This window comes from Equus caballus, chromosome 25, assembly GCF_041296265.1.
Source record: "Equus caballus isolate H_3958 breed thoroughbred chromosome 25, TB-T2T, whole genome shotgun sequence".
In the NCBI taxonomy this organism is placed as follows: domain Eukaryota; kingdom Metazoa; phylum Chordata; class Mammalia; order Perissodactyla; family Equidae; genus Equus; species Equus caballus.
Window position 1 is genome coordinate 35,589,490 of NC_091708.1, and position 23,804 is coordinate 35,613,293.

Here is a 23,804-nt window from a genome sequence, read left to right on the forward strand (position 1 = left end):
ACACTTGATAACAAAGGGAAACCAAAAAATAGTTTTAACTAAATGATAATTAAAATACTAATGTCAAGAATGTGTAATGCACATAAATTTGGGCTTAAAGGAAAACTTACAGTCTTCATAGTATATATGATAAAATAAGAAGCTAAAAAATATCAATAGGCTAAAAAAAATATCAATAATGTCTTCATATATTTCAAAACGTTAAAAAAAAACAGCAAATTAAACCCAAAGGTAGTAAGGAGGAAAAGGAAAGATAAGAACAGCAATCAATGAAATAGAATATGAGCCCATACCAGAAGAGGATCAACAAAACCAAAAGCTGATTTTTTTGAAAATCTAGTAAAACTGACAAAGCTCTAGTGAGTGTGATCAGAAAAAAAAAGGAGGTAGGAAATGCATAAAGAGGACATCACTACAGACACTGCAGCCAATAAAAAGATGAGGCTCTTACAAACTACTTTATTTTTAAATTTACATGAAATGGACAAACTCCTATAAAAAACACAATTTACCAAAACTTTTATAAGAAGATGATAGTCCTATGCCTATTAACGAAATTAGATTCATAATTTAAAACCTTCTGACAAAGAAAACCACATGCCCAAACAGCTTCATTGATAAATTCCTCCAAACACGTAAAGAAGAAACATCAATCTTATACAAGCTCTTCCAAGGAACAGAAAAAGAAAGGACACTTCCCAACTCACTTTATCAGGCCAGCGTTAACTTGACAAAACATTACAGCAAAGGAAAATTGCTGGCCAATCTAACAGACAAAAATCTGTGTTTTTGTGAACTGCTCACAGAAACCTAAGCAAGACTGTTCACAGTAGTAGCTTTATTTGTAAAAGCCAAAAACTGGAAACAAACAAAATGTCCTACAATAGGTAGTTAAACAGAATCTGGCTCATCCATGCCATGGAATACTACTCAGCAATAAAAAGGAACAAACTATTGACACATTCAACAACTTGGATGGGCCACAAAATTACACTGAGAGGGAAAAAAATCTCAAAAGATCACATACTGTATAGCTCCATTTATATAAAATCCTTGAAGTGACACAATGAGAGAGACAGAGAAAAATTAGCAATTTCCAGGGTTTAGGGACAGTTGAGGGGAGAAGAATGGGTGTGACTGTAAAGGAGCAGCATGAGGGAGATCTTTGTGCTGATGGAATAACTGAATCTCTATTGCAATGCTGGTCATACAAATCTACACCTGTGATAAAATAGCATAAAACGTACACACACATTGTATCAATGTCAATTTCTTGGTTTTGATATCATACTACAGTTACGTAAGATGTAACCACTGGGAGAAACTGGGCGAAGGGTACATGGAACCTTTCTGTACTATCTTTGCAACTTCCTGTTAATCTATAATTACTTTGAGATAAAAAGTTAAGGGGGAAAAAAAAAGGACTGTTGCTTTGTTGAGAACAGACAACAAGGGAAAGGATGGAAGTAGGAAGACCAGATAGGGAAGTTAGTGTAATAATCCAAGTGAGAGATGATGGCAGTTTAGGCCAGGATGGTAGAAGTGAAGAAGTTAAAGAAATAGTTGATTTCTGCACATACCTTGAAAATAAAACAGGCAGGATTTGCTGATGGTTTAGATATGGGTGAAAGCAAGAGAGGATTCAAGGGTGAAAGTTTTTGGCCTGAGCACACAGAGTTTCCAATGACTGCGATGGGATAACTACGGAAAGAGCAGATTAGAGGTAGAGTAAAGGACAGGAACTTGGATTTTAGAAGTTTTATGTTTGAGATATCTATGAGACAATGAAGAGGTATTTGGACATCTGGGTCTGAGGTCAAGGGCTGGCAGTCCGGAATGGAGCTATAAATTTGGGAATCTTCAGTAAACAGAAGGTATTTCAAGACAAGAAACAGGTAAGATTTCCTAAAGAGTTGGTGTAAATAAAGAGAAATAGTCTGAGGACTGCACCCTGCGATACTTTAATAATCAGAAGTCAGCAGGATGGGGAAGAACAAAGAAAGAAAGATGAAGAGAGGGCAGTAGGGCTCGAAGAACCAAGAGAAGGTATGACCTAGAAGTCAAATGAAAAGTAGTATTCCATGTCAGAAAAGGTATCTGACAATATCAAGTGTTGTTGAGGATACAGTGCAATAGGAACTTTCACACACTGCTGGTGTGAGTGAAAATTGGAATGCAGAACCATTTACTAGATCATACACTGACTTACAGTAACTCCTGGATATATACCCCAGGGCCATGTATAATAACGCTCATAGTAGCATTATGGGTTGTTGCCAAAAAATAAAAAGAACTCAAATGTCCTTCAAAAGCAGAATGAATAAGCTGTAGTATATTCATAATGGATACTATATAACTACTAAAGTGAAAAAACTACAGCTATATGCAGCAACAAGAATGTATTCCAAACAATGCCAGACAGAAAGAAGTCAGTCACCAAAGATTAAACTCAGCACAATTCCCTTTCTACAAAGTTCTAGGCATTATTAAATTAAATTGTTTTGGAAAGCATACACAGGTGGGAAAACTATAAAGAAAATCAAGGAAATGATTATCAAAAACTCAGGAATGGCAGCTCACGGGGCAGAGAGGTGATGTGGAGGGATAGACAGATGGCTTCTGGAGAAGCTGGCAATGTTCTGTTTCTTAACCAGGGAGGTGATTATATGGAATTTCTTAACTTTTTAAATGGTATATTCTTATACTTTTCTATATATGTGCTATATCTCATAACAAAATAAATAGGGGAGAAAAAGTGTTCATCTGTGTGAAATGTTACTGAAAAGCTGGTTAAGGTGAGGACTGAAGACTAACCGTTGAATGCAATAACATGGAGGTCACACGAGAGATTTTGGTAGAGAGGTGAGGGAGAAAGCCTGATTAGAATAAGCTTAAAAGGAAGTGAAGAAAAGGAGAAAGAAAGAATAGTCCACTTTTTTCAAAAGTACTGCTATAAAGGGGAGCAGAGAAATGGGACTGTGTTGGGGGAGCTGCAGAATCAAGGGGGAGTTTGGTTTTGTCTTTCAAATGGGAGATATTACAGCAAGTTTTTATGCTGATGAGAATGAGTCAGTAGAAAGGGAGGAACTGATGCTGGTGAGAAAAGAGAGAATAATGTCCGTTTGCAAGCAAAAGGGGATGTGATATAGTGGACAAGTAGAAAGGTTGGTCTTAAGCGCCCAGACAGTTTATCCATAGTTAAGGGAGGGAAAGTAAAGTGCATGAGTACTTTGGGCAAACATCTCATCAGATGAGAGAGAGGGGCTGGAAGAGGAAGTACGAAATGAGAGAAGATGTGAAGCAGTTATCTAGGAAAACGAGAGAACTCTAGAACTTATAGGAAGATTGCCAGCCAACACAGTCTACTTAAGGTTAATGCCCAAGACTTACAGGGAAAACTGTCAAGATGCCTCTATTTTTTCTCCAACAATGTGCAACAACCTGGTGTAGGCACAGAGCTGGATTTCAACCAGAATTAGAATTTTGCCAGGAGGAGGGGATCAGGGAAGTGAAGGCGTGTGCTAGGGAGTGATCATAATGATGGGCCAGGAAATATAAGCAGAGAAGGGACCAAGTGAGAACATGAGGAAGGTGAGAGACTATGAAAAGTTAATAAAATCAAGGATGAGGTTCAAGAATTGGAGTAAGGGTAAGAGACAGAATGATGACAAGAAGCAATTAGAAAGTAGGATTCTTGAAAATGAGATTACAGAGAACGTACATAGGTACAGTTATTGAAGACAAGGTCTAGGGTATGTCTACAGAATGGGTAACTCAGGTAAGGGAGAAGACAAAACACTTGTGGGAGAAAAAGTCAAGGAATTAAGATGTCAGAGTTTTGAAAAAAAAATCATCTGAATGTATACTGAAATCAGCAAGAATTACAAGAGTAAAGTTTAAATGTCAATGTCAGGAAGCTAGGTGCTAAAAACATGAAAGAATGAGGGAGAAGGCAAGTAAGGGTCTGGAGGCAATGGACTTGGTTCCCCCGTCTTATAACCAAGGCAGAGAATGGTTCACTGACTTGCCCAGGTCATGTAGCTAGTAAGCGATAGGGCTCAAATGGAAACACCAACATTCTGCTTCTATTTTAAGCTATAAATTGACAGACCAGCAGTTCCCATGAGAAAAACCTTTAAAGCTAAAAAAAAAAAATCCAAGTCACATAACAATAGTGTACTTTTACCATCTAGAAAGAAAAAATATAAAATCAAGAGCTACTATGAATTCAGTGATTGAAATAAAATTTTCCATTACTAGTCCTAAGAATTTCTATATATATTCCAAATTTGTATTCAATCTACAGACAGTGCTTAACGTCACACGGCTATGTGAATCCTTTCAAAAATTCTGAGCTGCCACGTGAGCACCCTCTGGAAGAAAATGGCTTTCATTACACAAATATTTATTGAGCATTGGTTTGTAATAGTGATACGGTAGAATCTGCAGGATTCCTTACCCCTGAGGAGTTTACAGTACCAGGCAGTCATTCTCAAAATTCAGTCTCAGGACCACTTTACTCTCTTAAAAAATTACTGAGCACCCAAAGAGCTCTGTTTTGTGGGTAATACCTATCAATATTTAGCATATTAGAAACTAAAACAAAAAATTTTAATACAAAAATATACAAAAGCCATTCCATTAGCCATCAGTGACGGTCATCATATGTTACATGTAGCCTCTGGAAAACTGTACACTCATGAAATAGAGAGTGGAAAAGGCAAAAAAAAAAGACTTAGTATTATTATGAAATAGTTTTGATCTTGTCGGCTCCCTGAAAAGTCTTTAGACCCACTGGAATTCTGTTGTCTGAATAAACAGATTGGGCCGTTGAACTATTTTTGCCATATAAAAATTATTAGAATAATATAAATTGTGAGAGGCAGGTTGGGTCCCTGGTGAAGAACAACTGGTATTAAACATCCACCTTCTAGTGTAACAGGAGATGAAGGGAAAAAAAATGGTTTTTTGGTGGCACAATAAGGAAAGTAAGTAAGTGGATTCACATTTAAGTATCTGCTGTATTACAGGTGCTGAGTCAGGGATTTTAATCTGACAAGAGATAGCAAAGTAGGCATAACATCCCTCCAGAGAGAGATGAACTAACTGCTCAAGGCCTAAAGCTAGTAAGCAATGAGACTATGACTAGAACCCAGGCCATACTGATCCCAAAGCCTGTGCTCTTTCTGGGGACACTCTAACCTGAGTTCAGACAGACAAGTACAAATGGAAGATAGTCCTGAATTTTTCAACATACTTTTCTCCTTCTCTATTTTTTCGTTTTCTCTTTCTTGGTTATGTTAACACTTTCAAGCATGACAGAGATCAACCTGATCAGTGACAGTCATAACGTCACCTCCTAGCTTATGGCTTATCTCCCCCTTAGACCAGGGGTTTTCAAAGTGTGGAACCTAAGTCTATGCAGTAATGGAATCTGGCTAACATAGCCAAATGAGTTCATCACTAATAAGAATAAATGACAGCAAGCTGCTATCAGTGATGGGACACAAAAGAAGAAAGTCAGGCAGAAAAGCAATAAACTTTCTTATACATGACAAATAAAATTATTTTTTTTATTGAAGTATACTTGACATACAACATTATACTAGTTTCAGATGTACAACATAACGATTCGATATTTGCATACATCGTAAAATGATCACCACAATAACTCTAGTTAACATCAGATTTAAAAACAATTTTTAAGTTCCCTCAGCTCTAATAAGAGATGCATCCCATGACCATCTCCACCACTCCCCACATCCAACCCCAATAAAAAACTTTTACACTCACCTTCTTTATCAGTAACTGACCAGGAATATTTCTGAAAAGGCTTACTAGATGGAAGCGGGTCCATCTCCAGCACTTTATAAATCTGGCCAAAGGCTGATAGTCTGAGTGCATGCTACAGAACAAAAAATTATATTTATTTAAATTTCAACTGCCATTCATAAAGCTCTTAGAACATCTAGCTAAAAGATATCCACTAAATGCTAACTTACGATGGCAAAAGTCCCTAACAACAGGCAAGAAAAAAGTATTTACATAGAACAATTCAGAAAATAAAGCTATGATACTCCTCTAATAGATCACGGTGATATGCCCATCTTCTACCTGTGCACTGTGGGTAATATCTTCTTTTTGCTGGATGGTCATATAGCTCAGAGCATCTGTAGGGTCTCGCTCACAAGGATCATGAAGACCAGGACCCCCTTTGGCAAAGGCAAAAGAAAAACACAAGTACCATTTAGACTGAGTTTAGAATTCAATAAACTAACACAAAAGAGAGAGAGAGGAAAGAATGGAGAGAAAAAGGAAAAAAAACTGAGGAACTACATTAAAAGTTGCTCAATTAAATGGAGTAAAAAGGACACTCTCATTTTCAATATGTTAGCACTTAAATGTCCTCATTTTACTGAAAGTCACTTGTCTATCTAAAGTCAAAATTGGGTCTTAATCTGAGAATTTAGAAACAGTAGGATGATTCCGCCCAAATCTTTAAAGGGATTACATAAGGAAAAGGAGACCAGATTTAATTTTTCCAAATTAGACTATAAACAGAATGAACTTTATACATTTTGACCAAACATTTGAATTTTCAAATTCAGAGCTGTAGGAAGAGCAAATTCATAGCAGACACAATATCTTATTAGTACCTTTTATGTTAGTATATATAAAACATAAACTACAAGTATTGAAAGAAGAGTTTTATAGCACTTTTCCAACATTCGAAACATTCTAGTTGCTAAAATTCCAAGCAAAACAATTCCTATGCATCATTTTCCTGTGCAGAGGACAAATTTAACACATATTTAGAAAAATAAACTAAAATGAGATTTTTCTGATTCTTCTGCCTCCAGAGTTTGAAACCCTTACCAGGAAGTAGTATTCCAGATGCCAAACACTCCATTACTCGTCTCAAGGCCTCCCCAGCGCCCAAAGGTCTATTACAAGTACCTATAGACTTTTCACATATAAGCTCTAGTGGCTAGAAGATATTAAATTACAAATTAGTACATGCACCAAGTGTTAAAAGGATTCCAGTTAAATGTGAGCTGACATTTCTATCTACAATGGCGGTCAAAATGGTAAAAGTCAATTTAACATTTAAGGCCCAATTAACTTTTCCCTGGTGATTTTCAACTTTCATCCTAGACAGAGTTTTTAAATCAACCATTGTTGAAATAATACATTCAGAAGACATTTTGTTACAAAAACTCTATTTTCTATTACCCTGAAAGGATCACTTAAGAAACTATAGTCATCTAACTGATTTAACAAAGATTTAATAAGCCTTCATGTAAGTTAGTAATAGCTAATATTGAATCAATGTTCAAACCCAGCCCACCTATTTCCCACTTAAGCTAGGAAGCACTCAAACCACAATAAGACTTCACTTCAGACACCCTGTCGCAACCACTACAATTACAATAAACGAAGGACCAAATCTCCATATTTAATAAACTAAAAACTCATGATACTATATCAAAGTAATAACTGCTAGATTAATTTAAAATGACCCTTTATAGCTTTATTTGTTTTATAATGTTAATTGTGGTCTTGATTAGGTCAGGCATAATAATTTCCAAATTAAGTTTTGCAACATACATTATAAACTATATCCATAATCAGATATAATTGTTTGCCTGACTTTAATTACTAACATGAACTAATTTTTGACTGTCTGCACTCAAAGACAAAGAAAAAGAGGATATGCCTTATATCGGCATATTGGGTAGTTTTTATTTTAAATGGAAGTAGCATTGAAAGAGAATGTGCCAGTCAAGGAGGCTGTCATGGGCAGGAGGTGAAGAGTAACTAACTGTCACTGCAGAGGAAAGTGGAGGAAGACAATCACTTCTAACAAGCATAGAACCCTTTTGTCAGAAAAAATATCTCCGGCTCTGTAACATGAATAAGATGAGCTAGAAAGGACAAGTTATATGCATAAAAAAAATTCATAGAAAAAGATACATAATTTTTTTCCAGAACAAAAATAGATAATGCACACCTGAGCTGACTCAGAATACTGCCGTTTTATAGTAGCATGCAATTTCAACAAGATTTCCCCTGACTATGGCTTCAGAATTTGCTTTTAACCATATTTAAGTACTTACCCATCCTTTTAATGGTGCCCATGTGGGGACTCTGTTGCACAAATCACGCAGAATGCGCAGGACAATTACACATGATTTTAATCCATTTGCCCTTGCCTAAAACAAACAAAATGATTCCAATATCCCTGTTGAAATTCAATCTTCATTTTAAGCACACTGATCATGGATAGGTTCTTCAAAGTGAATACTAATTAGACAGTCATTCATCAGTTGTCAGGCAAACCAAAAAATCAAGTTATTAAAAGTAGTAAAACTGTGGTTTAGAAAGACAGATTCTAAAGTAAAGGCAGCCTATCAGTAAAACTGCTTTTACAGTCTCATGGCAATCCTATTTTGACAACTATCTATCTTAACTTTTAGCTTTTCTCACCTATGTTTGTATTTTATAAGCCATCAATTGAAATTCAGAATACTAAGCCAAAAAAGATTATATGATAATTAAACATCATTAACTATAGTAGAAGCTAACCTAGGCACTTTACCTAAATTAACTCATTTACTCCTACAATTTCCCTATAATGTAGAGAGTAACCCCATTTTACACATTACACATAAACCATTAAGTGGCAGGTGTTCCAAACGAAAACTGCACAAGACTATAGCAACAGTAAGGTAATAACGAAGAGCCAACCTGAAACCATTTGGCATGTCGAAGAGACGCCAAGGCGTTCAGGCATTTCTGCCTGTCCAGTAAGTCCGGAGGATCTTTCATCACAACCTTTTCTAATGGGAAAATGGGATAAAGAGAGACAGATACAATTTGACCAAGGGGTTCCTGTCAAATTACCAAACAATAAAAATAAAAAGAGAAGAAAAATAAGACTCCCAGAAGATCTCATAATTTCACTTTGTTGCTTTTTTTTAAACTACATGCATTATGATTACTTAAGGAAACAGTCATCAGAACTGTTCTGTGCACAAGTACAACAGGAGCACAAAGGCATTCATTCAGTAAACAAATCAATGACCACTGCTACACACAATCTGGGATCTTATTAAGCATGTATATAACATCACAGGGCACAAAATAGGTACATAGCACTTCTCCCTTTGGTAGGGTGCAAAGAGGGGAAATCTAGGACCAAAAGCAAAAATAACTTTTCTTTCTAGAAGGGATTTTAGTCACTAATCAATTCTTAAGGAAAATTGGGGCTCTTTTACGTAATCAATTTGAGTTATACTAAGAATATAGTGAGTATGGCAATTTTATTTTTCTACAACAAAATACATCCAACAAGATAACCATTAACGGAAACTTTACCTGACTGATGCAAACTCCTCAACTGTCACCTTGGAGTTCTCTCATTATTTCTTTTCTAAACCAAAATTATTAAAACTACAAGTTTGAAATACATTTCAAGTTTTATATACCTTTTTATAAAAAGCAGCAAAGAATACTGTCTAATTATGGCTATTTGACTTGCTTTAACATTTTAAAGTTAGATTAGATGGTCCAAATCAGCAAAATTAAGAATTCAAAAATGTGATTAATGACAAATATTCATATTTAAGATGTCACATGATACTAAATCCAAGTTTGGATAGCCAAATGTATGCCCTCTAGGTGACTAGGAAGTGGGTTTTTAAACTTTTTGAAGACTTGGTGTATTATTTAAATGTATACAACATACAAATATTTCTTGGGGAATAATTCTTTAATTCAATTAAGTCAGATTCACCATTCTCTTTTAAGAACTCTCTTAGATGTAGAAGAGTCCACCTACACTTTTTCCTAGTATAATCATGACAGTCAGACTCCAGTGAATGTTTGCGTGGGCCAACTGATACAATGTTTAGGTTTTTTATTTTTTTTAAGATTGGCAGCTGAGCTAACAACTGTTGCCAATCTTTTTCTTTTCTTTTCTTTCTGCTTTTTCTCCCCAAATCCCCCCAGTATATAGTTGTATATTTTAGTTGTGGGTCCTTCTAGTTGTAGTACGTGCAACGCTGCCTCAACGTGGCCTGATGAGTGGTGCCATGTCCGTGCCCAGGATCCAAACCAGAGAAACCGCCGTAGCAGAGCGCGTGAACTTAACCACTCGGCCACAGGGCTGGCCCCACAATGTAAGTATTTTTAAATGGGAAACAAGATCACTGATACTTTTTGGTTTCCTCAGTTATTACAAGATTCTATTATGGCAAATCTACTGTATATTTTAATTGATTACCCCTAATTAAAACTGAAAGCATAATGCCGAACAGAAAACAAATCTATTAGAGAAAGAACTGTGGTTCTTTTTACCGGTTGCAACACTCTAAAGGCTGAAGTGCTACACACTTATTTTCTGACCAGGTGAGCTCTACAGCAGATGTTTGCATTGTTACACATTAACCTTTCCCAACAAATTCACAACACAGGATCTCAGTTCACTATCCCCTTTTACTCATAAAACAGGAAGCTTCAAAAAGAACTACTAATGTGGATTTATTTATAAACATAAACAAATATATTATGCGTATTCACTTCATAGGTGATCTAGCTCCTGGACTTGCTTCATTCTGTCTTTATAATGACACAATACATACAACTAACTCATTTTAATGTTTTTATGTCGCAATGTTTAACTGTGGTCAATACAAGCATCTGTGTAAAGCTCACGTACCAGATAAAACAAACTACTGTGAATGAATGATTAGAGTCTCGTAAAAGTTAGGCATGACAAAGGTTGACTGACTGCTAAGTAATATAATCTCAAGAAAAGTTATGGACAGTACTTATTTGTTAAGACTCAATCTTTAAGAGTAATGCGAGCTAAGTTTTATTCTACCATCTTACCAAGTAGGAGTGTCAGGAAGAGGGGTGCAATGGAAGAGAGGAGTGAGGCAGAGGAAATGTGGATAGGAAAACACAAGGCAAACCAAAACTCTTTGTGAACTTTCTGGCACTTTTGTCCAGAGGTCAGAGTCTGTAAATAACATCTTATGCTCATTGCCACACAGTTATTTTTAAAGGGGGACAATGGCAAAAATATTTAAATAAATTCTTTCCTCCCCAAAGTCATATTATAACAACCAACTCTTATTAAAAAAACAATAAATGGAGGCATCAGCTTGCTACAGACAGTCAACATTTGGAGGCAGTAGCTCCTACTAGAAAGGGATGAAAGGGACAGGCAGCGAACATAAGACTTGCACCAGATTTCCTTTTACATCACCATCAGAATAGCCATGTTTCTTCACGCTCTGATAGTCAAAAAAGTCAAAAGATCCAAAATGTCTCAGTATTCATGAGGTGGGAAACAGCAGAGGAGATGTAATAATTCATCTCATTTTACCTACTTCAAAGTTTCTTATTTTAAAACAACATAAATTCACATGGCACTATAGTGCTACTTATGAGCCCTGCTTGCCTATTTCCTTTATATATTAATAATATAGTTTTATATATTTCTATTCATTAAGAAAAACAAATTACTTAACATGGCAATCACAGAACTGCTGCTGAAAAAACACTGCTACTTCTCATAGCAGAAGCTCAAGTTAACAACATGTCTGTATGAACTTTAATGTCGCTGTTTCAATTTTGTGGGAAGCAAAGCTTTTCTGATAAAAAGGTATCTTGGAGTCTTTAAAATTAAAAAGAACGGAACTGTGAGCCATTTCATTTTTTCCTCAGTGACCAATAAACAGATCAGAAACAGCAAGGGGGATGGGCTTGGAGAGTGACAAAAATGCCAAAAGCAAAGAAAAACAGCTTTTAAAAATTTATTGCTCAGTCACCTGGCATCAGGGCATGAAGGCACATAAAACATTCTGAAGAACGGAAGCACTGGAAAAGAAGTCAACTATGCCTAACTTTGTTTATTTGGTTAGAGGTTAGATCAGTGACCAGAAACACACCGCACTGCAGGAAATGTTGGTCAGTTTCTCTCGATCCCTTACATGCAAGCTAACTCTCTGCCCGTTAACAAAACCACTAGCCTGGAGATGGAGCGAGGAAAAGCCAGAACATGACTGTGTTAAATAGGAGTTATACGTCTTGAACCTGGGCTCTTCAAAGGTAAAATATTTGAGCTGGGTTATCATGAAGGCCTCCTTGACAGTCTATATAGCTGAGCTACTGAGTTCATGCTGATAGACTTTTCTAGCTAGCCTGAAGATACCCTGGCAGCCACTTCTCTCAATTCTTTGAGGCTTTGTGGACAGCAAACATTATGCTTCAAGCCACTGTCCATGTAAAACATCAAGCCACAATAATGTAAACAGGTAAATCCAGCACTCAGGTAGAGCAGAGAGAGCACTGTTCTCCTAATTTACAGGAGAAATGTCACTCAGTATGATTCTTCTTCAAAGCCTCAGTAGGCAGTCGGCCCCAGAAAGGATAATGGCTAAAGGTTTGCACCGGATAGTGTAGGTCTAGCAGCCAGGAAAGGCAGGAAAATAAAGCCTGTAGCATCATTATAACCCCAACTGTGATCTCTGGACTGTGAGAATCTAATGCCTTCCACTTAGCAAGACTCACACTAATGAACTTCTGCCAAGACGCATCAGAAGGTCATACTGGCACCAACACGTGAAGCAGGACTCTTGGGCAACTTCTCTGTGAATCCCTGAAAATCTACCCCAATACTGACGACAGAGGTTTGTCTTAGCCTAAACCTCAAGAGTCTCTGCAGTTTCCCTATCCACTTAGTTTCAAATTGCATTGTAAATATAATCAACAGCTGATTTATCACCCTCATAGCAAATATACTTCTAGTTTAAAATCACAAGCACCAAAAGAACCTGAGACTGTGTGCTGCTCAGAATAACTAAATCAGCTAAGATGCTCCTACACTCATTCTAAACAATAATGGGGGAGTGGACAGCACAGTGGACTTAGAGTCAGAGGAGCTGGGTAAAATGTGGGACTTTCCTATTTATAAAACAGGGCAATTATCCACCTCATAGGGCTGTTGTGAGGGATAAAATAAAGGATATATGAAAAAGGGGTTAAACACAGTAAGTTATGAAATATCTTAACAGAGCTAAATCTTCAATATATACTACTTGAATTCTGAGATGCCCATTGTTAATGCCTCTTACACACTGGACAGTCCTATTTAGTTAAGCAAGATGCTGGCTACAAAAATCCATTCACCAGATTTTTTGGGGAGAATGCCTACTGTATATTAGGCACCATTCCAAGTGTTAAGGATAAAGGATAGGGGTTTGGGAAGAGACAGCTGCCCTCAATGAATCATAAGCAATTTAATAAACCAGCTCATTAGCAGCACTACAGCAAATACAGTATACTGATTTCAATAGTACATTTCAATGGGTGTTGAAGAGTTTAATTGTGTTTAGGTTCAGTTCTTCGGACCTATCATATACACACTATCTCACTGTGAACTCAAGGCAGTTTGAGTAAGTGAGTTTGCACTGTGAATCTTTTTAGTAAGCCGAGTAATTACCACTATTTACTGAGCAACTACTTTGTGCTGGGTATCGCACAGGTCATATTACATAAATTCTCTCACTTAACTTCAAACAATCTTCTAAGGTGTTTATTATTCACATTGTAAAATGAAGAAATGTGTCCAAAGTCACACAGCAATAGTATTGGAGTGAAGAATCAAGCACTCGGCTGCCAGACACCAAGGTCTGTGCTTTTTCTCCTATGCCTTCTTTAGCAGGAAGGAGGCAGTAACACAGAATGGTTATTCTACAGGGCCTTCACGTGAAGGGTTAGAATATGGAAAGAAGACTGATAGCACAGGAGGAATCTTACCTGTGAAAGAGTAAACAATAACAGAGGGATTCACTACGTACTCTGGCCACTGAAAATGTAAAGAGTGACTTGAAACGACTGGTTGGACAGGCCCACTTCTGCAGAGACAGCCCTGAGAGGTAAGTATGAGGCTCTCACCTGCCCCAGTCCACTGGTTCTGCCTGCTCTCAACCACGCATTTTACCCTTTTTCAGATTCTACTCAACATGTGGCAAGTGAAGAGAGGGAAGAGAAAGACGTGAGGTGTATATGCACTGTGAACAGTCTGTTTTGTGGAGAGAGAAGAAGTGAAGATTCTATAGGAAAATGTTGCCTCGAAAAAAGTTGGGATGCATATTTTTAAACTTTGAGAAAGAAAGTGGAGGTGTATAAAAAGGGATATCTCTCAGTCTTAGAAATTTCTGGAATCCAAATGAATCTTGTGCTTTTACCCCACGCAGCTGAAAACAACTGCATCAAGTGGGGGAGGAAGTGTCTCGTGTGAGGAAACAATTCCTGTAGAAGTACACAGCCCAGGTCTCAAATGCTCAGTTATGCTGGATACTCAAAGTTGCCCAAGAATACGCAAAACTGCTGGTGAAGATCAAAAAACTGTCTTTGACAAAGCCCAGGTTAGACAAAAAGAGCAAATTATAAAAGATAACAAGTGAGTCAACAGGGCTGGGAGGTTAAGGACAACAGCAAAGCAAATCTTTTTGCCATTCAGAAGGAGAAGTAACATCTAAAATGTTAGATCCAAGCTGATTCTTTCCCCTTACTTGATCCCACACGATAATGTTGACATCAGCTGATGAGATTCAGCTCCTAGAGAGGTTTTGGGATCCTTGAGTAACCCAAACACCTTGAACAGAGACTATGACTCTCCTACTTTACTACAAATTCCGTTCTATAATAACTAGTCTTCTAGTAAGGGTGCAATACACTAAGAATCTATTTTCAGCTTCTCTGAACAGAAATTAAAGTTACAAAGGAAACAGACTACACTTAAGAGTATCACTGAAAACTATGACAAAATCCCATATAAGTACACAAAACCGCAGGAAAAAAAGAAGCCTGAGATTCTCTTAATACTTTCAAAGAAGTAATGGAAGGGATGCCTATAGCTACAAGCAAACATATAATTAATCTAATCTTTGGCAACTTCAGTCTTTTTCTCATCTCTCTCTATTCAAATAATTTTTTAATAATACCTATAGTTATAACTATACTTAGAAATGGTTGATTTTACACTAGAGGGTCAAGTAGAACACAGCTTACCAGAATTAAAATTATCTTGATACTTCAGAAATCATTTTATAGTTCTACAGTTAATGGTGAACTGTAAAGCTGTTAAAAAAATTAAGCCATTTAAGATCGGTTCTTCAGAGGTGTTAGAGATACTATATACAGAAAAAAGAAAAGTATAGGCATAAACTCAATTATAGATTGAATGCACTTTAATTTTAAAATATGACTCACAAATGTGTCTACTTTATATCTGTTGGTATAGCGTAGCTGATTTTAGTTACCCCAAAAAACTTTTTAAAAGGAGTCTATCACTTTTACTTAAAGAGATCCTATGAGTCATGTCTGCCAAAACTCAAAGTTCTAATGTCACTGGTAAATGTGTCTTTTTCTACCTTTATATCAACTTGAAACCAATTAAGAAACTGACCAATATTTCTCACTGCACTGGTATTTCAGGTAAGGGAGTAAGCAATGGGACTTGTTGAACATCTAGTGATGAAAAAAAACAGCATCAGCGAGTCCCCGAGTCCCCACTGGCCCAGACAGGCTGCAGTGCCTCTAAATTGTCATGACAGAGACGTGCCAGTTGGTCAAAGGTCTGACACAAGAGAAATATCACATGACAAGCTTCTAGGGACAGAACTGAGAGGCAGAAATAAGTTAACTTGACAGGATAAAAACAACAGGAAAAGAAGCCCAGCTCCATCATTACTTCTCAAAACTGAACAGATTTCTCACTCTACTTTTATAAGGATGACATTGCCATACAGAAATTCTTTTTAACTTCAGAAGAAAGTTAGTTTAAAGCATGATTCCCACATATATCATATTCAAAATGTTAACAGGATCACAAACCTCCTAGAAAAAAATTTACTAAAGATTATTTATTTAAAAAAAGAATCAATGTCCCAATTTATAACTCTTACAGTATACATTTACACATGGGCAATTAGGTAAAGCATAAATCTTACAAGGTTATATCATTATTAGAAGTCAAGAGCAATGTGCAAATGAGTAATCTGAAACAGTGAGTAAATTTGAAAACAATACTGTTTTGGACCACACGTAATCCTAAAACTATATCTAATAGCCAAACTACACAGAAGAGGTTGGTTGATACCAGTAACAATGCAATACTAGACAAAACAAAACAGAACACCAAAATAGTATAAAAATTAAAGCAGAGTTAAGACCAACAGGATAAACACAAGTTTTTGAATTAACATATTTTACATTTTGAATGTATGTATTTTTGCAAAATAGAGTGATTATGTAGAAACAAAGCTGTTTAAAATACTATGAGTAGCATAAAACAGAGTTATTTCTTAAATCCATAAAGCATACTTAACACAGCATTCAAGAGAAATCTTATATGAACAGAACAAAAAAACATATATATACACATGTACCTCCATCCTTCTTCTCCAATTCGTCCCTAATTAGAGGGGAAGTAAGTATCACCTTCAAAGTTAGCGTGGGCTCTTTTGTATTCCGAATTATAATAGATGCCTCATCTACACATTGTTCCACTTGATATTTCTCTTCTGTGAGTTTCTGAAAGTCACCAAGATTTCAAACACACCCAATTAATTAGATTAAAATTTCAAAACAAAACAAAATGATTGTCCCTTAGTTTTCAAATGTTATTAACTATTAGTATTACTGTGCCAAAAGAGTAAATAAAGCCTTTAACTCGTTCTTTAGTTTAGGGATAACATTTCTCTCTCCTCCTAACTTACCAACAAATCCTTTTTCTCCATCTCTCAAAAGGCAACCACAATGTCAACCATCTACACAATTATTAAGCAGTATTTAAAACCATTCTTCCTAATATTTGAAAGTAAAATATCAACAGCATCATTATGTGATAAAGGGTTAATTACTGTTCTTGAAATTATTACAGAGAACTATTATGGAATAATAAATCGCTGGGAATGCTCTCTAGACCAATACCTTTTTTGATAAAACAGCCTAAACAGGGACTCCTACTTGCTGAGGATTTACAAGTATAAGATTATGTAGATTTCTATGTAAGATTATGTAGATTTTTAAAGAGAATCAAGTAAGAATGAATGAAAAAGGATCTCTGCACAGTCACTCACCAACGAAAAAATTAGTATAACAATTTCCTTCTCTAACTACTGGTCTCAGAGATCATTCCAGAGAGACCTATAATTATGGGACAATCACCTGACATCACAGGAAAACAGACATTGATTCTTTTAACATAAAAGTATAAACACATAATTTAAGGGCCTTCCACAAAACAATCACCAATTAGAATCACATATTAAGTTATATTTAATATATTATTATACATTAAATATCTAGTTTAATAAGTTACACAGGGCTTTTCCTGGTGATGAAATCTACTATCGATTACCAGAAAAAAACGGCTGAATGGAAACACTACTAGGTCTCTACCCAACAATGTGCATTAAAAGAACTCAAAGCGGTTTACAGAAAAATTGCATTTTACCACTGACATTCCAAAAAAGATAGAAAATAGAAAATTCATTATCCTAATTTTGAATAGAAGAATCCAAAGAAGGGAAAGGCCACACAGCGACTGGAAAAAACAGAATCAGAATATAGAGAAAAAGCAGAAAACTGCTCACATCCATTTTGCCACTATAAGAGCATTAAAGATGTCCAGAGAATGAGTCAAACTAAATTTGTCAAATATGCATGCAGATCACCATGAGACACATCCAAAGTAATAAATATGGCATGAGTCTGGGGCTAGACTAATTATAAGCGATTTCTGGTTTGGGTCATCCTTCTCCTCCCTTGCTCAAGGAAGTCCTAAAATTGCCCTAGAAAAGAATATAGAAAGCAGGTATGGTACAACCTCAATTAATTAAGGTACTAAGGTAACTGAAAGTTTTACTATGGTAAGTGCTTGGGAAAAACCTTTTTAATTCATAAGAAAATAAGATCATATCACATCAGAGTTTGGTTTTCCACACAAACACCAAGTAAACAAGGGGAAGGCAGGGAGTAAAGGTAGAAATCACACTTAAAATGATTTTCTGAACTATCATTAGTAATAATAATAACGTGTGTGCTTGTGTGTATAAACATATATACGGGCACATATATGTGTGTACATATACACAATTTAATTTGAGATGCATGTACAGATGGGTACCTTTACCCAAATACCTATAGTAATGGGTCTAACTATCACACAAAGCAGCTGTTTTCACTGCTGGATTACACCATTGGCTACGCTAAAGTGAAGTATGCTGCTCATAATGTCCACCACTGGTCTTAAGAGTTCAGGCCTCTTTTACCTTCTCCAAGAAGCCTTTCAAAGACCTGAAGATATTGGTCTTTTTTAGTGTCCTCTAGCCTAAAATTAAGCCACAGTCTATTCAAATTTGAAATGGTTTAAACAGCCTGAACTCTCCCCTGGGTCCCGCCCTTGAACACTTGCTAGCTCAACAAGAACATTTTAAAACTGTGGTGCCCAGAAATAAAGATCCTCACTCAGGAGAGAAAAAAAAAAGGAGAGTTCACACAGTTGTCATCTGCACAGAGAAAGCTCTATTAATACAGACTAAAGCTTGGCCCAATCTCCTATATCTTCATACTGGAGAAATGTGATAGATTCTCAGAATAAGAACTTCGATTTATCATAGCACTGGTTCTCAACCCTTTTTCCAACCTTCAAAGACCTGAGGAATATGACCACTCTCATAAGAAAGAAGACTCACTAGAAGGAACAGAAAGTGGGGTAAGACAGTTGAAAAAGCCTCTAGTATGTCCAATCCTTTGATATTATTTTACTACAAATTTAAAAGTAAAAATGTTCACTATAATAAAAGCAGAAATACAGATTAAATTTAAAACAATATAAAAAGTAATGGAAACGAGAGGAATGGAAACGAGGAATTTTATTAACATCCTAATAACAAAAAGTATAGTTAGCCAGAAACCTGCTACTGAGCTTTCTGTTTCTTAAAAATTTACTGTACTCCATGTTGCTTAACACTCTCCCTCCCTAAATCACAAAAGGATTTAAAATAATTTTTTTCTAAAGATTGGCACCTGAGCTAATATCTGTTTGGGTTTTTTTTTTCCCCCCTTCTCCTCCTCAAAGCCCCTCAGTGCATAGCTGTATACTCTAGTTGTAGGTTCTTCTGGTTGTGTTATGTGGGACACCACCTCAGCATGGCTTGATGAGCGGTGCCATGTCCGTGCACAGGATGTGAACCAGTGAAACCCAGGGCCACCGAAGCTGAGCGCATGAACTTAACCACTTAGCCATGGGGCAAGCCCCTAAAATAATTTTTTTTAAAAGAAATAAGTTTAACCCTAGGAAGGACCAGAGACATTTTTTTTTAAACAGATTTAATTTTTTTTCCTGCTTTTTCTCCCCAGATCCCCTCAGTACATAGTTGTACATTTTAGTTGTGGGTCCTTCTAGTTGTGGTATGTGGGACGCTGCCTCAACATGGCCTAATGAGCGGTGCCATGTCCATGCTGAGGATTTGAACCAGTGAAACCCTGGGCCAGCGACGCGGAGCGCACGAACTTAACCACTCGGCCATGGGGCTGGCCCTGAGACATTTTTTCATCAGAAGAGAAAATGGAAAAGCCAAATATGTTTTTTTAGTCACTTAGAAACCCATATCTTAAGATTTAAGGTAGAATGATAAAATAAAATAGTGCTCCAAAAATTAATATAGGGGAATGTCAACAAGTAACACAAATTTGAATGTCAAGAATGGTACATAAAAAAGTCAGGAAGGTGGTTTTGAAGATCAGCTGGTGAATATGAAAGAAAATGATCCAGTAACAAAGCTAATAAAAACAAATTTAGAATTCATATTACTTGGGGGGGAAGCCTTTTTAGAAGAAACACAAATAAATCAACAAAAGAAAAGAGAGCACTCAACAACTCAAAGTTTGGACCTTGTGGGCTGATCTCTATTTACGTGATATGGATATAAGGACTAACTAATTTGAAATCATAAAAAAAGCTATAAACTGATTTTACCACAGATATTACATCTGAAACTGAACAATGATCACAGTTTCCCCATTAGTAATGCAACTGGTCCTTGGAGTGGGCTGGCAGAGCAGGTCCTAGGGTGACCACAACCCTAGACCAACCTTCAGCCTTAAACCCTGACTGAGGAGCCTTCAGCAGCATCCTCCAGGAAGCATGCCAACATTAAAATTTTCTAAATACATCCCAACATGAAAAAGGTTAGGAAATAAGGAATTACTAGTGACTTTCCACCAACAGAATAAATTGGTGACTATTAAATTAACTATTAACTGAGTCTTCAATTTTAAAAGTTATTATCTATGAAAGTCTCCAGTTGTCTATGCTTTTTTTTTTTGGTAAAATTGGCACCTAAGCTGACATCTGTTGCTAATCTTTTTTCTTTCTTCTTTTCTTCTTCTCCCCAAAGCTCCTCAGTACATAGCTGTACATTCTAGTTGTAGGTCCTTCTGGTTCTACTATGTGGGATGTCACCTCAGCATGGCTTAATGAGCAGTGCTAGGTCTGCACTCAGGATCCGAACTTGGCAAAACCCTGGACCACTGAAGCGGAGCACATGAACTTAACCACTTGGCCACAGGACCAGCCCCTAGGCTCTTTTTGATCTTTCAATTCTTTTCTGCATTATACCAACCCTTCCATGAGTTCTATAATGCTGAAAGACCCAGTCGGGAAAACATGAAGACTCTCAGCAAGATACACCTGAAAAATTTAAGACTGTGCCTTAATAGCCATCTTAATTTGGTAAAAATATCCTGAGTACTGATCACCAGAAGTTTGCTTTACACGTAATGGATGGGTCACTGACCCAAACTAGCAGTATCCCTTTTGTTTATACCTACCCTTTACTATTACCAATTTCTTGCTATTGAATTCATCAAGGCCGCTACCTATTTTCACAAATTCTTCTGGAGGTGCAATTAAACTGTACTCACCTGAATCTGAATAGGAAGATTATCTTTGACTGTATTTAACAGGGTCTCTGTGGGTTTGTCTTTGCACATTAAAACCAGCTCCAAGTCCATATCATCTTTAATCAGCAAGCCTTTTGCAACCAGGCCAATCCTCATTACACCACACAATGTCCGACCACCTTGATCCCTAAAAATAAAAGTCTGAGTGATTACTTTTACAACCTGTTTCCCAAACTATAACTTGATCATCACTTGGCTTCCTGGATATCCATATGAATTGATAAGCAAGTACACAAATCCAGATATCCAAAATAAAGTCTCAGATTTAAGGTTCATAAAGTATCTATCTTCCCCAAGGAGTCAAGAGGGAGCATATTTCAGACTATAGATCTTTTAATTCTTTATTACATCTATACTGCTTAGGAAAATCCAAAAATACTATATCCTCTTAAAACATTTTTTTCAAATTTTTAAAAACTTCCTCCTGTTACATTTTTTATTAGTAATTAAAGAATTTGAGAGAAACATGTACACCACAGTATACTGAGAAAGAGCATCAGCGCAGAAATCTAAAAGACCTGGACTCCACGCCTAGTGGTACCTGCTGGCTCAGTATCCATAACTGTAAAATGGCTATCAGCTAGATGAGCCTTAGCTCATCCCTTCTGACTGTATCACACTAGGAATCCACAAAAGTTTATAGAGAAAGAAGAATAATGTGATAAAAGTAAAGAGCTGAGGAAAGAAGGAAATGACCAAGATACCCTGCCAGTACATGCATTCCAAATCCAGTAGTAGCTAAAAGAACAAACACTCAAAGAACATCAAATCATGAATGGTGCATAAGAACAGTGTTAACGTCTATCCTTGGTTTTAATAGGTAAGTTTCTTATTCCTTCATCTCCCTTAATCACAAGTGAAAATGTAACTAAGCTTGGCAGTCATTCAACAAGTAAGCAAGTGTTTGAGTGTGAAAAACATACTAAAGGAAATCTAATCCCTTCTGCTCCTGAGGCTCACACTGTAGTTAAGTACAAAAGCAGTAAGTAGCCTGCTTAAAAGGGGAAGAGAAAGTAACATCTGAGAACAAACTGCAAGCCACAAATTCTCATTTAAACCTCACAACAAGCCTACATTTGAGAGACAAGGAATGTGAATCCCAGAAAAGCTAATTAATTGTTTACGGTCACAGAGAGTAAATGGCAAAGCCTGGATTCAAATTCAAGTTAGTTTGACCACAACACTCAGGTTGTTTACATTATTATGGTTGCTTCCCAAGTTCAGAAGAGGGAGAGGTCAAAATCAGATAAGCCAAGCAAGGCAACCTGAAAGCCTGACTTCAGCAGAGTCTTGATTTGGTTAGACAGAGGTCACTAACTGGCGGCAAAGAATCAGCAGAGTTGGGCAAAAGTCAGAGGAGTGGAGAATGAACAACTAGAGAAAAGAGAAGAAAAAGAAACAAATGGTCGCAGTGGAAACAAGACAGAAGGTTATAAATAACCCAGTCACTGGTTCAGTGCCCAGCACACCTTAGAGATTCCATAAACATTAAGTCAATGAAAACCTATAAGGGTGGTACAAGTACAGAAAGAAATAAAAAGCATTTTAAAGCAAGTGGTCCAAGTGTAGGGAATTATTTAGTATTAAGAACAGAGTCAGTTCATCTTTGATTCTTTCTTCTTCTGTATCCCTGTCCTCTTCTCATGTTCTCATTCTCCCAAATCTAATAGTTTCTAAATTCCTTCCCCATAATCACTCTCAAACCACTGCCTTCAAACTAGTTTCTTTTCAGACTCTTATTACCTCTCATTTCCTTTTCATTCAAGAACCTCCTCTTCACTGGCATTACTGACTAACCTCTGTCATCTCCAAGCTACTGTATACCGTATACTGCAACCAGAATAATCTTCCAAAAGCACCACATAGATGGCACTCCACCTTTTATTTTCCTCGTGTCCCACTAAACACTTAGACACTTAGCACACTGGAAGGCAATTTAGGAGACAGCATGACTTCCTGGTTCGAACTCTTGCTCTGCCACTTGCTGTGTGACACTGGACAAACTACAAATTACCTGACTCCTGAACCTACTTTCTCATTTGTAAAAAAGGAATACCTTTCTCACAGAATGGTACTGAGAATATCATTTAATTTAATGTAAGTAATGAACTCAGCCCAGAGCCTGGGATATTAACAGCTCAATAAATGATAGCTATTATTCCTTAAGCAGTCCCTATATGTTCTCACACCTAGATCTTTGCCGAGATTTATTTTTTCTTCCATTTTCACTGCCTGCCAAAACCCTACCCATCCTCTGAGCCCACTGCAAGTGCTACCTCCTTCATCAAGTTTTTTCTGATCCCCAAAACCAGTATATAATCTCTCCTTGCTCTGTACTTTCACATTTTAGTCATGGAAAAATGAAGAAAATATGTTAAGAAAACTGGATCTGGAGCCCAACAGACTTGAATACGAATCCTGGCTCCCTCACACACACTCATTCAGTGACCTTAAGCAAATTAAAGTTTGTTAATGATTCTGAGTCACTCTATTTTCATAGGCAAATCTGAAGTAATGGAAATTTCATAAGTAAAATGGGGGTGGAGGAAGCTAGGAGGACAGGAGGAGAGACTAGCAGGTTTGCTGTAAGGTAATGTGAAAAATAATCTGGTATAGTAACTGCCACTCAATGGTAGCTACTATTATCTAGCCATTATTAGCTCACTTATTAAATTCTATATCATAATTAAGATACACTTAGTCTTACCATGTAGAAGACAGCATGACTAAGTAGAGAAACGAAGTCCTAATTCAGTCCT

General features: G+C 36.7%; 1 protein-coding gene across 15 annotated transcripts in view; it reads right to left on the reverse strand.

Moving 5' to 3' along the window:
• Positions 1-23,804, reverse strand: part of STRBP (spermatid perinuclear RNA binding protein) — a 124,321-nt gene that overhangs the window by 28,675 nt on the left and 71,842 nt on the right. For all 15 annotated transcript variants that reach the window (XR_002803882.2, XR_002803880.2, XM_023628834.2 and 12 more), the window contains 7 exons: positions 21,007-21,172; positions 16,464-16,608; positions 8,749-8,840; positions 8,118-8,213; positions 6,877-6,988; positions 6,115-6,212; positions 5,794-5,905 (listed from right to left, as the gene is read on the reverse strand). Coding sequence is in view for 13 of the 15 variants with exons in the window: in XM_023628834.2 (XP_023484602.1) it covers positions 5,794-5,905; positions 6,115-6,212; positions 6,877-6,988; positions 8,118-8,213; positions 8,749-8,840; positions 16,464-16,608; positions 21,007-21,172 (821 nt within the window). In the remaining 2 variants the exon portion in view is untranslated. The remainder of the gene's footprint in view (positions 1-5,793; positions 5,906-6,114; positions 6,213-6,876; positions 6,989-8,117; positions 8,214-8,748; positions 8,841-16,463; positions 16,609-21,006; positions 21,173-23,804) is intronic.